The sequence below is a fragment of the Podospora pseudoanserina genome, assembly GCF_035222485.1.
Source record: "Podospora pseudoanserina strain CBS 124.78 chromosome 7 map unlocalized CBS124.78p_7, whole genome shotgun sequence".
Classification (NCBI taxonomy): Eukaryota; Fungi; Ascomycota; class Sordariomycetes; order Sordariales; family Podosporaceae; genus Podospora; species Podospora pseudoanserina.
Genome location: NW_026946671.1, coordinates 2,084,621 through 2,098,442, shown reverse-complemented (window position 1 = coordinate 2,098,442; position 13,822 = coordinate 2,084,621). Strand labels below are relative to the sequence as shown.

At 52.6% G+C, this 13,822-nt stretch overlaps 6 protein-coding genes and 1 non-coding gene across 7 annotated transcripts; 4 read left to right on the top strand and 3 right to left on the bottom strand.

The window, feature by feature from the left end:
- Positions 1 to 90: 90 nt before the first annotated feature.
- Positions 91 to 3,271, bottom strand: QC764_700420 (uncharacterized protein; the record flags this gene model as incomplete). Its single annotated transcript, XM_062949707.1, has 3 exons — positions 634 to 3,271; positions 236 to 580; positions 91 to 168 (listed from the first exon to the last, which is right to left on the bottom strand). The coding sequence occupies exons 1-3, from the start codon at positions 1,231 to 1,233 to the stop codon at positions 91 to 93; spliced, it is 1,023 nt and encodes a 340-aa protein (XP_062796962.1). The 5' UTR covers positions 1,234 to 3,271.
- On the top strand, positions 2,025 to 4,030 carry QC764_700430 (uncharacterized protein). The gene is made up of 3 exons (XM_062949708.1): positions 2,025 to 2,450; positions 2,538 to 3,290; positions 3,373 to 4,030. Exons 1-3 carry the CDS (start codon positions 2,286 to 2,288, stop codon positions 3,622 to 3,624), a joined length of 1,170 nt encoding a protein of 389 aa, XP_062796961.1. The 5' UTR covers positions 2,025 to 2,285; the 3' UTR covers positions 3,625 to 4,030.
- A 475-nt stretch (positions 4,031 to 4,505) lies between these two features.
- QC764_0108480 (uncharacterized protein) lies at positions 4,506 to 5,125 on the top strand (the record flags this gene model as incomplete). Its single annotated transcript, XM_062941137.1, has 2 exons — positions 4,506 to 4,643; positions 4,709 to 5,125. The coding sequence occupies 2 exons, from the start codon at positions 4,506 to 4,508 to the stop codon at positions 5,123 to 5,125; spliced, it is 555 nt and encodes a 184-aa protein (XP_062796960.1).
- An 821-nt stretch (positions 5,126 to 5,946) lies between these two features.
- On the bottom strand, positions 5,947 to 7,664 carry QC764_700445 (uncharacterized protein). Its single transcript, XM_062949709.1, has 2 exons — positions 6,634 to 7,664; positions 5,947 to 6,579 (listed from the first exon to the last, which is right to left on the bottom strand). Exons 1-2 carry the CDS (start codon positions 7,312 to 7,314, stop codon positions 6,166 to 6,168), a joined length of 1,095 nt encoding a protein of 364 aa, XP_062796959.1. The 5' UTR covers positions 7,315 to 7,664; the 3' UTR covers positions 5,947 to 6,165.
- A 227-nt stretch (positions 7,665 to 7,891) lies between these two features.
- QC764_0108460 lies at positions 7,892 to 7,979 on the bottom strand. Its single transcript has one exon. It is a non-coding gene; the product is annotated as a tRNA-Lys (tRNA).
- A 668-nt stretch (positions 7,980 to 8,647) lies between these two features.
- On the top strand, positions 8,648 to 10,668 carry QC764_0108450 (uncharacterized protein; the record flags this gene model as incomplete). Its single annotated transcript, XM_062941136.1, has 4 exons — positions 8,648 to 9,081; positions 9,141 to 9,629; positions 9,717 to 9,969; positions 10,043 to 10,668. The coding sequence occupies exons 1-4, from the start codon at positions 8,917 to 8,919 to the stop codon at positions 10,666 to 10,668; spliced, it is 1,533 nt and encodes a 510-aa protein (XP_062796958.1). The 5' UTR covers positions 8,648 to 8,916.
- Positions 10,669 to 10,750: 82 nt separating this feature from the next.
- Positions 10,751 to 11,115, top strand: QC764_0108440 (uncharacterized protein; the record flags this gene model as incomplete). The annotated part of the gene is made up of 2 exons (XM_062941135.1): positions 10,751 to 10,808; positions 10,873 to 11,115. The coding sequence occupies 2 exons, from the start codon at positions 10,751 to 10,753 to the stop codon at positions 11,064 to 11,066; spliced, it is 252 nt and encodes an 83-aa protein (XP_062796957.1). The 3' UTR covers positions 11,067 to 11,115.
- Positions 11,116 to 13,822: the final 2,707 nt, after the last annotated feature.

The following is a 13,822-nucleotide window of genomic DNA, read 5'->3' as shown; positions in this document are numbered from 1 at the left end:
TGACAAACGCATCTCTGGTTGCTGTAGCTGTCTATCTCTTCTTTTATTGCTTGATCTTGTCATTGCTAGCTACCTGATATTGTTCTCTTTTTATTTGCTGAAATACTTGGAAAAGTCCTGCTTTGCCAGAGATTCCTCCACCGTCGTGATCGGGCAATCGATGCCCGCCTAAATTTATCTGGTCAGTATTTTTCTTCCACATTTGCAAACCAAAGAAAGCAGGGCTCGTTCTCACCTTTTGGATATCTTCAGCTGTCAACAGCTCCATCCCACCATCGTACCCCGGATCGGACGAATACGAATACATGAGAGCAACCTCCAGTCCACAGGCCTTGTCAGGAGTCTCGGCCACCATCTCGTCAATCGTTACCTCCTTATACTCGATGGTGGCCCCAGTTACCCGACCCCACGCAGCCGCCCAATCCCTGAAGCTCAGATACTCCCCAGCCATGTAGGCCTTTCCAGGCGGCATCTGGGAGACGGCATACACAAAGTTGCCAGTGTCACGGTTCACGTCCAGCTGGGGAACCAGCTTGTCTGGGTTACAGGGGAAGCGCATCTGGAAGCTCCCGTCGGATTGCTGCCACAATCATCAGTATTTCTCCTTCTTCGGACCGACGAGTGGTGGCTCACCTTGGCAAAATAGGAGTCGGGCAGGATATTGTGACTGGTGGTGAAGAAGCCGGTGTGAATACACGACATCTTGGCCGCCAACTCGGGATACTTGGGAACAACATAGTCGGGGAACACATCGGCCTTGGAGTCAAAGTGGTATAGGTCCTGGAACTTGCCCTTGCTGCACTTCCGCGCGCTGCTCAGGGTCGATACCAGGAAGCCGTTATCCACCAGAGTGTCAACCACAGTGGCCGCAGCGTCGGCAATGTTTTTGCCCTGCTGGACCTCAACATCATAGGCGTACTTGCGGCAGGTGATGTCGAGCTCCTCCGCCTTGGCCCGGCAGTCAGGGCGGAAGAAGGGCTCCCAGTACTGTGTCACGCTGAAAATGAGGTTGGCGCCCTTGAAGGCCTTCTTGAGAGATTCGACGTCGTCCAGCTCGGCCGCCACCACTTCGGCCCCGAGCTCCCTGAGGGCCTGTGCTGCGGGCGACGAGACATTGCGGGTCAAGCCGCGAACGGCGTATTGCGGGTCCTGGAGAAAACGGCGGGCAACGGCACCGCCCTGGTTACCGGTGGCACCCAACACCACGATGAGCTTTTTTTGAACGTTGGCCATGTTGAAGATGAGGATGAAACGAAGAGAGAGGGGGATAGAGAGAGCAGTGTCGGTAGGTGATCAGTCAGATCAAGCGACAGGAAGCAGGAGATAAGTCACAAGCCAGGACGAGCAAACAAAGATATCTTTAAAAGGCCCCCCGGCCGATAAACAGGTTCATTTCCAGGTCCCAGTCCGCCGGTTCAAGGAGGGGGCCCGAATTAAAGAAGCAATCCACTTCGTCTTCCGTTTCCAATCATCTGTCAAGACCCCCTTCCCCTCTCTCGAGTCCTGGGCGTAGGTATTCCCTCAGTGCCTCGCCCCTTTTGGGCCCCTGAAGAAGAAAGGCATCCTTGGATCGTCCTTCACGGTGGCCTTCGACATGGGAGCACACTTCCCGCAACAGGCAACGGTCCCCGAGTGAGAGAGACATACCCGGCTCGGTACAAACCAGAACTTGGGTAGCATTTTGGGTGCGGCCTGTGATGTGGAACTCGTCTTCTTGAGTGGAGTTGTGTGATGGGATGTGGTGAAGTGATAGCGCGGAAGCCGGCGCTCGGCTGGCAGCTGCTTGTGCGGGTGTAGCGCGTGGGACAGGTGCAGCTAGCGGAGGTTAGCGGAGGCTAGCGGAGCAAAACACCCCCTGATCCGGGATGGCAGGCCCTTGGTTCGTCTCGGCAGGTGGGAACGGCGGGGTGTCAGACCTTACTGCTGGGACCACGGCCAGCTGGAACCACGCAGCCACGAATTTGTCCAAGGGAAAAAATACGCAATCCGCCTCCCAAGCGAGCCCATGAGCCCACGAGCCCAGGGGTTCGGGTACAAACGAGAAACAACACATGTCTGGGCCAGCCAGACCAAGGAGGGGCTCTCGGAAGGGGAAGGGGCCCATATGAATTGGGTCCGCCGTCTGTCCCGAGTGTTCGTCCCCCCGATACCTTGCTCTCCCGATCCTTTCGGCAGATCATCGCCGGCCAGACAAACCTGAAGACAAAGAAGTAACGCTGCCAAACTGGGGTCCCACGAGTTTCTCACTTTCTCCCCATCCTTCGTGCTAGAGCTACGCCATTCCAATGTCTGATAGCCCCGCCAAACCCGCTGCTAATAGCGGGTCTGGCTCTGCCGCGGCCTTTGGGAAGCCGCCGGAGTCACCAACAGCATCAAAGGATGTGACAAGTCCAGGGGATTTGCAGCAAGGCCCTGCCGATGAACCAGACCACCCTCACCTCGAAATCGATGTACGTTGATGCCAGATGCTCACTGCTTCCGTCCTTCGAAACCTGCATGCCGGTGACTAACGCGACTCTTTGCGTCCTTGCCTGCAGCACGACGAGGGCGCCGAAGACAACTATGATGCCGACTCGGCTTACGTCTCCCTAGACGGCTCGTCCCGCACCGGATCCATCACCTCGTCCATCACAAACTATGTCTATGAGAACGGTCGTCGGTACCATGCCTATCGCTCGGGGCAGTATGTCTTGCCCAACGACGAGGATGAACAAGAGCGCCTTGATCTCCAACACCACATTTGGCTTCTCCTACTCCATGGAAGCTTGTACACGGCGCCCTTGAATGTTCCAGACGAGTCGGATTCCGGCAGCGATTACAGGATCTTGGATCTCGGCTGCGGCACCGGTATTTGGGCTATGGATATTGCTGACCAGCACCCTCGTGCGTCTGTATTTGGCGTTGATTTGAGCCCCATTCAACCCGAATGGGTGCCCGGCAACTGCCGCTTCCACGTCGACGACTACGAAGACGAGTGGACGTACAGGCCAGACGAGGCGTTCGACTACATCCACGGGCGTGCCCTCGGCGGTACCGTTGCTGACTGGGGTCGATTCTATCGCCAGGTGAGGACGCACCTCAAGCCAGGCGGCTACTGTGAAATGCAAGAATACGATGCCTGGATCTTCAGCGACGACGACAGCTTCGACAGGGCGCCTTGGACCAAGGAATGGGTAACCAAGCTGGATGATGCCAGCAAAATGTTTGGCAAGCAAATCAACGTGGCCAACCGCCACAAGCAATGGATGATCGATGCGGGCTTTGAAGACGTCCAGGAGAAGGTCATCAGGGTAAGAGCGGCTCCCTGCTCGCGACGTTGACGTCGTTGTGATACCTGATCATGCTTACTAACATCGGCGGCGGCATGGATAGATTCCCATTGGACCCTGGGCCAAGGACCCTCATCTGAAGGAGTTGGGCCGCTTCGAGCAACTGCACATGCAGATGTCGGTGGCCTCTCACACCCCTGCACTCTTCACCCGCGTGCATTCATACACCGAACAGCAGTGCCAGGTCCTGATTGAGGGCGTCAAGCGGGAGTTCCGCAGTAGAGATCTGAGACTGATCACCATCTACCGCTTCATCAGCGGCCGAAGCCCTGGCCCCCCTCCCCCGGAGCTCTGATGAGGCCGACATGACGGAGTTGACAGATACGAAGCATGATGTGATGCACTGATGATGGATGATGTGAGTGGTCTGTGCATTTGCATAATATTTTTGCATAAGAGTGGATAATTTAATTGTGCAGCCCCTTTTTGCCCCTTTTCCCCTCCCGTGTTATGTTCTGTTTTCTCCGCTGCTGTTGATGCTTGGACAGCGAACGGTCATCCATTTCTCTTCTGTTATAAAATCTCGGTTTCTCCAACTGGGTAAGACTTCCATTACTTCATGACATACCCCAAAAAGATGACTGCATGCATATGCCGCGGGCTTTTGTTGGAGGCGTAAGCACATGGGGCAAGATCTCCTTTTGGAGTCGTGGTACGTTGAAGATGCCGTCAAGGTGGCATAACTTTACGGATGGCAAGATACTCTTGCATGCACACCTTCGGAGTCAGCAATGAAGAGAAGCAACACTGCCTTATTTAGTGACCACCATCGGGATCTTGACCAGTAGAGTTTTGGCTTTGTACCTTGATGTTAATGAGTGGTAGAATAATAGAGCGAGTTATTTGGTTTGTTTGATCAGATCAGGTCGTTTTCTCGAGGAATAACAACTGTTGTGTTCTCTGGGTTCTTCTACGAGATATAACTGTCAATCTCTGAGTGCTCATGCTAGCCAGGTCAGCTCTCTGGCGTGATAGTTTTCAAGCATAACACAATGATCATTCTAGGGGACAAAACACTTTCCCTCGCAACCACATCCCCAAACAGCTCCGACTCCTCTTCTGACCCAAAAATTCCATAGTGGTCACCGTCAGAAGAAAAGTCCACCCGCCGCAAAATCGACCACACCGTCCTCCCGCTCCTCACGCTCGGCCTCCTGGTCTTCCAGTTCGACCGCCATGAACCTCGCCAGCACCCTCACCGACGGTTTCGCCGAGCGCTCCAACCTCGACCAGGACACCATCAACCTCGGGAGCCAGCTCCTATTCCTGGACACTGTCGTGTTGGAAATCCCAAGTAACATGATACTCCAAAAGGTCATCTTCCCAACCCCCCCATTCCCCCAGTTGATATTGACTTAAGCAACTTCTGTATGCATCAGCTCGGCCCCAGAAAGTGGATCTTCTCCCAAATCCTCTTCTTCGGCCTAGTTGGAACCCTGCAAATCCTCATCACCAACCGAGCGGACTATCTTGCCTCTAGGCTATGTCTGGGTCTTGCCGAGTCGGGATATATCCCGAGAAGTATCTACACCATCTCTACTTGGTACACCTCCCGCAAACGCACACGTCGAGTAGCCGTCTTTTTTATTGGCATGTTTGGCGGGAATGCTCTCTCCCCTCTATTGGCGTCTGGGATTTTGAAGCTGAGTGGTCGTCATGGGTTGAGAGATTGGCAGTGGCTTTTCTTGCTGGAGGGGCTGTTTACGTTTTTGTGTGAGAGGATTGTTCTTTTTCTTGTTGCCTGGATCACCTGGGGAGACGAAGCTGTTGGTTGGGAGGGGTCTGGTGGTATTTAGTGAGAAAGATCGGGAAATCCTGCAGGGCAGGTTGGTGAGAGATGGTGACGGGTTGGATTTGACAGATGGGAAGCCCAAGGGCCATATACCGCTAGCTGTGGTGTGGAAGATGGTGAAGCATTGGAGGAGGTAGCTGCATTTCATTTTGACGTTTTGTATCTTTTCGACTTGGTCACCGTTGACGACGTGTACGCCGTCTATTATTATGTGAGCTCCCTTTGGTGACCTTTGAAGCCGACACGGAATTTCTCACCAACTGACACACTGTCCTGACAAACAGAAGCTTTGGCTTTGATAGGATAACTGCCAACGCCCTCGCCGCCGCCGGGGCTTCCCCAGCTCCTCTGTTAGCATTTTACACTGGCCGCCATTAGCGACGCAACCAACAAGCGAGGGCTGCCTGTCGTTGCCGGTTAGCTATGCTATCTCATAGCCTTGGTAGCTGGGAGATCGCTGCAGGCCGGTGTTGGTACAGGGAGCCGTTGGGGTTTGTGGACAGTGATTAATGCATTTGCTGTCGGATATCATCCAGTTCGCAACACCTGGCTCCAGCTCAACTGCCACGACCCTCAAGAGAGGAGCATCAGCATCGCCATGTGGGTGATGAGCGCCAACACTGGAATGATGATGGGGACGTGGTAATACAGAGCCAATGACATATCAAGCGGTTACCACACTGGCCTACTGATTCAGACCGGCATGGTGTCGCTGGGGTTGGCCGCAGCCTTGGTTCAGCAAGTTGTTTTACTTGGCTCACAACTGGAAGTTGGCGGGGAAACCGAAAGGAGTCGTTTGACATATGGAACATTCAAGAAAAGATGGAGTAGTCTACGTGCCTTGAACCACGTTGTTCAAGCTTTCATTGCGTAGCTTGGATGGGGCTAATGGCTTGTAATCATGTGTTTGCCGGAGAGCCACAGCCCCCTCATATTAGAGTGGTTGAGTTACCGATCCACCATATATACAGGATACAAATGAACTTAAACATGCTCTTCCTCTACCAAAACTCCAAACACCCGAAAACAGTAATGAACCGCGGGTTACCAGTCGCGAGGTCCTCCCGGCCTGCTTGGGCTTTTGTCCCACCAATTATCGCCTTTGCCTGCGCGGCATGTGTTCCTGACGCAATAGTACTCGCTCCCAACGTTGTTTGCGTTGGGAGACCAGAGAATGAAGGGGTCTCCATCAGGGACTGCATTATTAGAACAGGGGTATACGATATAGTTCTGGACGGTATACGCTGTGTGTGCGATCATCTGCCACACGCAGATATTCGTGTCATGCCCCTCCTTGCCGACGCAATTGAAATTCTCTGCGAACGAGTGCGACTTTTCGACAGCAAATCCACCAGAGATCCAGCCAGCAATGGAGGCTGACGCTGTCCATGAGAAGGTTTTAGTCTCCGAGGTTTCGTAGCTGATCTCGCAGTCGCCGTCGGTGCATCTTCCTTTGCTCTGCAAGATTGGTTAGCGAGGTTGGCCATGGTGAGAAGAAGAATGCAAGCTTACCGTCATTTGAACATGAAAGTAGTTCTGATGGGGGTTGCCATCGCCGACCAGTCTGGCCTCGCGGTAAGGAGGGCAGCGGAGAATGGAACCTTGTCTGGCACGCAAGGTTGGGTGTGACGGAAGTTGGTCCTGGGCCTGGACAGTCTCCAACCCCTCGTTACCAATTTCATGTTGGGCAAGCTCGAGCTGGGTGACGTTGGAGGGAGTCCCATCCACATCGCTTTGCTCTACCAAGGGAAAGTTGTCGAAACAGGGTGGCGCCGGTGTGTCGTGAGCTAACGCATCAAAATCCAGTGCCGGCAAGTGCCTGAGAGACACATGGCAGGTCACTGTGGCGGCATGATTGCTGTACATGCTCCAGCAGTCAACTTGGCGTGAGCGGTGCCCGATTGCATGGGTGCGAGATCCGACAGTGATGGTCCCAAAGGCTTCACCGTCGGCATCAACGTGGATAGGCAGGGCCGAAAAGGCACCCGATCTGATGGATTTATCGCAAACACGAGCAAGAACTTGGTGTGTATCTCTGTCCAAGACAGCGAGAGCGTATTTTTTGGTGACTTTGTCATGTCGGTATCGGATGTCGATGGTGCTGACTGGGGCCCGTTCTCCAATCTGGAAGTCGTGTGGAATCGCGAGGGCCAAAGACGCCGTAGCGAGGAGGGAGGTGAGGGAGAAGCCCATGTTGACCGAGTGTCGAATGAGATGGTTGAGATAGAAGGTTGAGATGCTGTTTCAATGTCAGAAATGGGGATGGAAAGCCATCATTTTATGTCTTCAAAGCCCAATCCATAATCTTTACCCTTCCCCTGTGCGCTGGCAAGCATCGTGAATTCCTTTGGTAGATCATCCTGGCGGTGTTCGACAGGCAGTAGTTGAAAGGCCGTCGGAAACTGATGCCAACCGATAGTGAGCAGTTCCCTGAGCCAGGATCGGGGATGACATGTTCGACGATGGATGGAGTTGAGATCTTGATGCCGTCTATTCATATCTTCTTGGCGAGTGCTTCACCACTCGAAGCGACTGGGCAAAAGACCGGCCCCTGCTACCGTCAGTGGCTGACTGGTTTCCAGTCCAGTGGGTGGAAGCCTGGCACACACCCGCCCCGCCCCACTTGGCCGGCCACACTGCGCCACGAGCTTTGACCCCCACTCAGCCCTAGACAGAGAAGCTTCAACGACACACAAAAATATCTCCAATGCCAGTGTCAATCCCAGATTCTGCTCACAACCACACCAAATCCTGGTAGGCACACGAGCCCGCCCGGCTAGCTCAATCGGTAGAGCGTGAGACTCTTAAGGAGTTCCTCCGTCATCTCAAGGTTGTGGGTTCGACCCCCACGTCGGGCTCAATTCCCGTCGTCTATCTTGCTTTTTGATCTTGGTCTTTTTTTTGGTCTTCTTCCTCCTTTTTTTTTTGAAATACGGAGGAAGAGAGGGTGTGGAACAGTTAACCGAACCTCCCCTCATGGCTTAAGCCGTAGAGTCATCGCCGTGGAAGTCATTGGATCAAGTAATGGGGCAGCTGTTAAGAGGCATTCGAGGGTTCAGACACCATTTCTTAAGGTAATGATGGAATGCAGCAGGGTGGGCAATGAGCCAAGTCAAGCAAGCCGAGACCTCGGCTTGGCTTGTCTTGAGGCTCCTCAGGCCTGGCTTGGTTGACGCCATCACCAACTTAACAAGCCGAACTTAGAAGTCCCCAAGTGTTTTTTCGGCCCGAGAGTATAGAGCCGGAATCCTGGCTAGACTTTTGGCCGGTACTTAAATATATATATATATATAGGCCTAAGCGGCTTGCTAGATTTATAAGTTAAGCCAGTAAAAGGGCTTCATTTGACTTGGCCAGAAAAAGGCCGGCTTGGCTTGACTTGCTTCCTTGACTTGACCGTCAAGTCAAGCCGGACTTGACCCATAGCCCCCTCCCCCCCCTGGAATGCAGGATGTGTTATGCATATTCATGAGTAATACCTCTTGATAACAACCGTCCCCATACCAAGAACTCATATTGCTGACCGCAGGTCGTTCTATTCTTCTGTTTGGGAAACAACACCAGCCTGACTAGAAATACTCAAATTGGGGTGATCGAGTCCTCGCATTTTTGACCATCATGCGGCCGGTATCACGCATCACAGCCGTTGAATGTTGAGTGGAAAGATTAGAAAGAACTGTTGAGACTACATGTATTTGCTATGCCCCTTTCTTCACTACACTCAAACCTTTTGTTCCCCTGCTCTCTTCTTTCTTTCTGGGTCTGTGAATACCGAATAGCAACCGCTTTGTAAACATGAAGGTTGCAGTCATCGGAGCAGGTCCTTCAGGACTAGTTACTCTGACATATCTTGTTTCTGCTCACACTTTCCTCGGCGCTGAGCCCATTGAAACACTGTTATTCGAGAGCGAAGACACCATCGGCGGCACATTTCAAGCCAGGACCTATGAAGATGCCGAGGTCTATTGAGTCTCAACGGCACACTTAACTCACAAGGCTAACATAGGCAAAATTCACAGCTTGTCAGTTCTATGCAGCTTACTTCCTTCTTAGACTTCCGTCTCCGTGACGACGACCCCGACTTCGTCTCTGCCGAGCGCTACGTCGAGTATCTCCACGAGTACTGTGACAAATTCAAGCTTTGGTCCCAAATCAAACTCTCCACCACTGTGGTATCGGTGAAGCCCAACATCAAAGGCAAGGGTCATACAATTACGTATTCAGCCAAAGGAACGGGGAAGCAAAAGAGTTGGACCTGTGATGCGATTGCAGTGTGCTCTGGCCTGCATGTCACCCCTAACCTGCCCGAAATCCCGGGGCTGGAGGACCATGTGCCCTTGGTGATGCATTCATCCCAGTTCAAATCCAGCTCACAGTTTGGAACTAATAAGACAGTCATGATGCTTGGAAGCGGCGAGACAGGAGCAGATATAGCGTACCTGGCCGTTACCTCACCCACCAAGCAGGTTGTGATGTGCCACCGCAGTGGCTTCCATTTTGCACCCAAGGTTGGTCCGCCATGATTGGATTTTCGTGACACTCAAGAGCGCGGCATTCCCGTTGGTAATTGGTCTTTGCTGACACTGTAGTCTCAGAGAAACCTCAGTCCCGTCTTGTTTTCTGTCCTTGGGGGTACACCCAATAGCACTCTAACAGTACCATCGGACAATGCCCGAGCAAGTCTCTTCGACACAGCCTATGTCCACCCTCTGTTGCGCAACTCCAATGCCCTATGGACATTCTACGACCGGTACGTCAAAGGAATACTGTGGCTGAACACCGGAACTTCAGGAGGTCTCGACCAGATTGTCAGAGAACCTTCCCCAGAGAAGAACCATGTTAGCAAAAGTAAGCTTTTCTCCCTTTTTCAATAGCTAGACCGCGTACCTTAGGAACTCTCAGACTGATCTCTTCATTGCAGTTTTCTTCAACAAGAGCAGCAAAGCATCTCCCTACATCTCGTACCCCTATCGTCTCAACTCCAAAAGAAGTCTTGTCGACCGCATCCGCTCCGGTATCATCCAGTCGCCCGTACCTTCCACCAATGATCGACAGATTGACTTGGCCCCTTGGCCCGAGGCAGTCTCCTCCGACGGAGAGATACACTTTCAAGACAATGGACGGCCGGAGTTTCAGAGGGTCAAAGACGGGAATATCAAGCCCGACATTGTCATCTGCTGTACAGGCTACAAGCAAACCTTTCCTTTTCTAGACAGAGATCACTACCCCACGGCAGAAGAGGCCAACATGAGAAATATCTGGCACGACAGAGACCCAACAGTGGGATTCATTGGGTTCTTGAGACCAAGTCTAGGGGCGATCCCGCCGTTGGCGGAGATGCAGGCTCAGCTGTGGATTCTGAGCATCATGGTTCCAGAAAGGGTGCCTGAGTTGAGGCCGGAGGATGAGCCGCACTACAGGTTGTTACATGGCAAGGATAGCCGGATCAGATATGGTAACGATCATGAGAGCTATGTGTACCAGCTAGCATTGGATATGAACTCCGCAGTTGGGCTCGCAGAGATTGTCAAGAGGTCGTGGGAATGAAGGGAGTGGAGGTTGGCCATTGCTTGGGCATTGGGGGCGAATGTAAACCCTAATTTTAGAATTCGTGGACCTTGGAGATGGGATGGAGCAGAGCATCTGTTGGAGACGGAGGTTTGGGAGACGATTTGTCGAAGGCGATAGTTCTTTGGTAAGAGTCTCCGGACTGCGGAGAACTTGACATTGAAACTAACACCTGGTTTACAGATCATTCCTTGTTGTCTTTTCTCCCCATGGCCATATTTGGTCCTTTGAGTTTGGCTTGCTGGATTTATGCCATGCTCTATGACGCCATGTTCGACGTTGTCTTGGCTGTGAGCATGGACCCGGGACTATACCATCTGCAAGAGTACTCTGGGTGGAAGGTAAACTGGTGTTGCTCACAACTGCTTCCAAAATAAGATGATAAGGACCCTTTATGTAGTCTCTGAAAACAAACGCAATGCTGACCTGATTGTTTCAAGTCTTTGCGGGGCCGATGCCCAGCCAAGCGAGTCCCTCTTCGTTTTAGTGTCAGTGGGGAGAATCGCATTGTTGTCCAAATCCGTATCTTTGACGTTGATGCTGATGGTTCTTTAGCGCAGTGCGCCTGCTATGAGAAATTACGGAGTGATACTATAGCGTCAGTCACAGGCATTTGTGTGGGTGTGCCAGGCAGTTAAGCGACTTGTCTGAGAGAAGACAAGCAGTGAGGACATCTTGTGAGCGCAGTGAAAATAGGGGCAAGGGGAATTCACACCCATCTCGAGGACCTTAGGCCATTGTGCTTCATGGCTGTGTCAGGGAGACTGCAGAGAGACTCACGTCATGCATATCTAGGGTTGGGACCCTGAAAAGGAGGCCTGCACATAGTTTAGCAGATTGATAGCTTGGCGGTCACGGTCATGGGGATTGAGAGACCTTGATAAAATGGACTTCGAAGTCTTCTGGGACATGTTGCTCTTTTGAAGTCACTCTGTTCCTTCATTTTCTAGCTGTTCTCTGCCTGAACGTAGGGTTTAAGGTTGACATTCGTTCACCAACCCATCCATTCCTTTGAATATCATCTTACCTCAGTCGTTCTTTCAACCGCCAACGCAGTCATGTATCTTTCATCTGCTCTACTTGGCGGCCTTCTCCTCGCCGGAAGTGTCACGGCCAGTCCAGCCCGCGGTGTCTCCAATAAGAATATCAAGCGTGGAGAGGATGGTGCGTGTCATGAGGACAATGTGCATTGGTGCTTCATCCAGTCCGTCGATGCTGCCAGCGCCTTCTGCACAGGTGTCTTGCAAACTACCGACGCGATCACCGTCACGCCTACCGTGTAAGTCCAAACAGATACTGGTATCTTCACCCAAGAACATTACTGACAAATCGATAGTACCAGCAGCTTGGCCGCAACCCCTTCGCACAAAACTTGCTCCAAGAAGCCCAAGGCTACGGAGAAGGCTAAGGGCAAAGAGGGCAAGGGCAAGGGCAGAGATCATCATGGAAAGGGAAAGGAAAATCATGGGAATGGGCATGGGAGGTTCAAGCGGCACGATAGCTGCTTGGACGCATTGTCCATCTCGCCTGCTGAGGCTACCTCGGCCTGCTCTTGCATCGGCATCACAACTGTCACCGCGAGCGCTGTCACTTCATACGTCTCTGCTACCGAGTCGGCTACCTTGATCGACCCTAGAGAGACCGAGCCCTCTTCTGAGCCCACTGGGACTGAGATTTCTTCCGAGTACACTGTCGAGACGGACACCTCGGCGCCGACCGATATCACCACCATTGACGAGACCATCACATCAGCTGCCACCGATTGCCCTGCTGCCACGACCATTGTGTTCACCATCACCCGGGTCGAGGTTCAGACAACCATCCACATCGCCTCGCAAGATGTTGCCACTGTCACGAAGACCCAAACTGCCACGCTTCCTCCTGTTGTGGAGACTGTGACCGAGACAGCGACTGCGGAGACTCTTGTCTCGACCATCACCGAGGTCCACATTGAGACCGAGACCCTCATGTCCAGACCGACACTCATTTCCACACCGAATCCCATTTCCACACCGATACCCAGCTTCACACCGAGACTCAGACCCAGACTCTGACTGAGACTGAGACTCTCATACAAACCCAAACTGAGGTTGAGACCCAGACTCAGACTCTGGTTGAGACCCAAATCCAGACTCAAACCGCCACCCTCATCCAGACACAAGTCGAGACTGAGACTCATACCCAAATCCAGCTTGAAACCTCGATCCAGGTCTCTTCCTTCACCACAACCGTCACCACAACCGCTTCTGCCTCCGCCTCCGCCTGCCCAACCGTTGCCGCAGCGGCGTCACCCATCAAGAATGGCAATCTCGAAGGCAACAGCCTCCGAGGATGGAACAACCTCGCCACCACCGGCAGCGGCGGAACCTCTTCCGTCGGAACAACCACCAACCATATCACCCCCCAAGGCAGACACTTCCTCCACCTCTACACCGGCTACAACGTCCACCCCGTGGGCCGTCCAACCTGACATACGGCCAGACCATCACCTGCGTCGCGGGCGTGAGGTATAGGCTGTACTATGACACCAAGCTCACGACCAACAGCCAAAGCGGTGTCGGGTGGTCGGTCAAGGTTGGCGTTACCACGATGCACTCAGGCAATGGGGCGGCGTTTGACTAGATGCAGAGGAGCAGTACTTTTGATTGCCATGCGAACCCGACGCGCAATGTGTTGCAGCTGGAGGTTCGGTCTACTGTTGCCAACACGGTGGTGAATATGAGCTTTGACAATTTTGTTGTTGTGCCTGTGACGACGATTGAGACTTGAGAGGCATAGGGGAGGCTTTGGACAGAGAAGGCGGTGGCGTGGAAGCTTCTCAGCATGCTACTCCTAGTTCTATGTATGATGTGTTTCTGGAAATGTCGACTGCCGATCACATGCTGTGCCCCCTTGCGCCGCCTCGATGCGTCTCAAAGGAACATGTAAGGTTGATATTGAGCAGTACACCAATGGCAATCGTTATAGCTCACTCCTTTGTTTCGTCAAATACATGTTAAGTATTGTCTATATCTAATCCAAAGTGTTTCTCATTACATATCCCAATCCATGTACCCATTATCACACGCAAAGCGCCAGAAGATGACAGAGTTCGTAAAACACCAAATGCATGAACTCTCATTATTATGTCATT

Coding starts and splice junctions, on each gene's coding strand:
- QC764_700445 (XM_062949709.1), bottom strand. CDS start 7,314: ATGGGCTTCTCCCTCACCTCCCTCCTCGCTACGGCGTCTTTGGCCCTC. Junction 6,580..6,633: donor ACTTTCATGTTCAAATGACG/GTAAGCTTGCAT, acceptor CCAATCTTGCAG/AGCAAAGGAAGATGCACCGA.
- QC764_700430 (XM_062949708.1), top strand. CDS start 2,286: ATGTCTGATAGCCCCGCCAAACCCGCTGCTAATAGCGGGTCTGGCTCT. Junction 2,451..2,537: donor ACCCTCACCTCGAAATCGAT/GTACGTTGATGC, acceptor CCTTGCCTGCAG/CACGACGAGGGCGCCGAAGA. Junction 3,291..3,372: donor TCCAGGAGAAGGTCATCAGG/GTAAGAGCGGCT, acceptor CGGCATGGATAG/ATTCCCATTGGACCCTGGGC.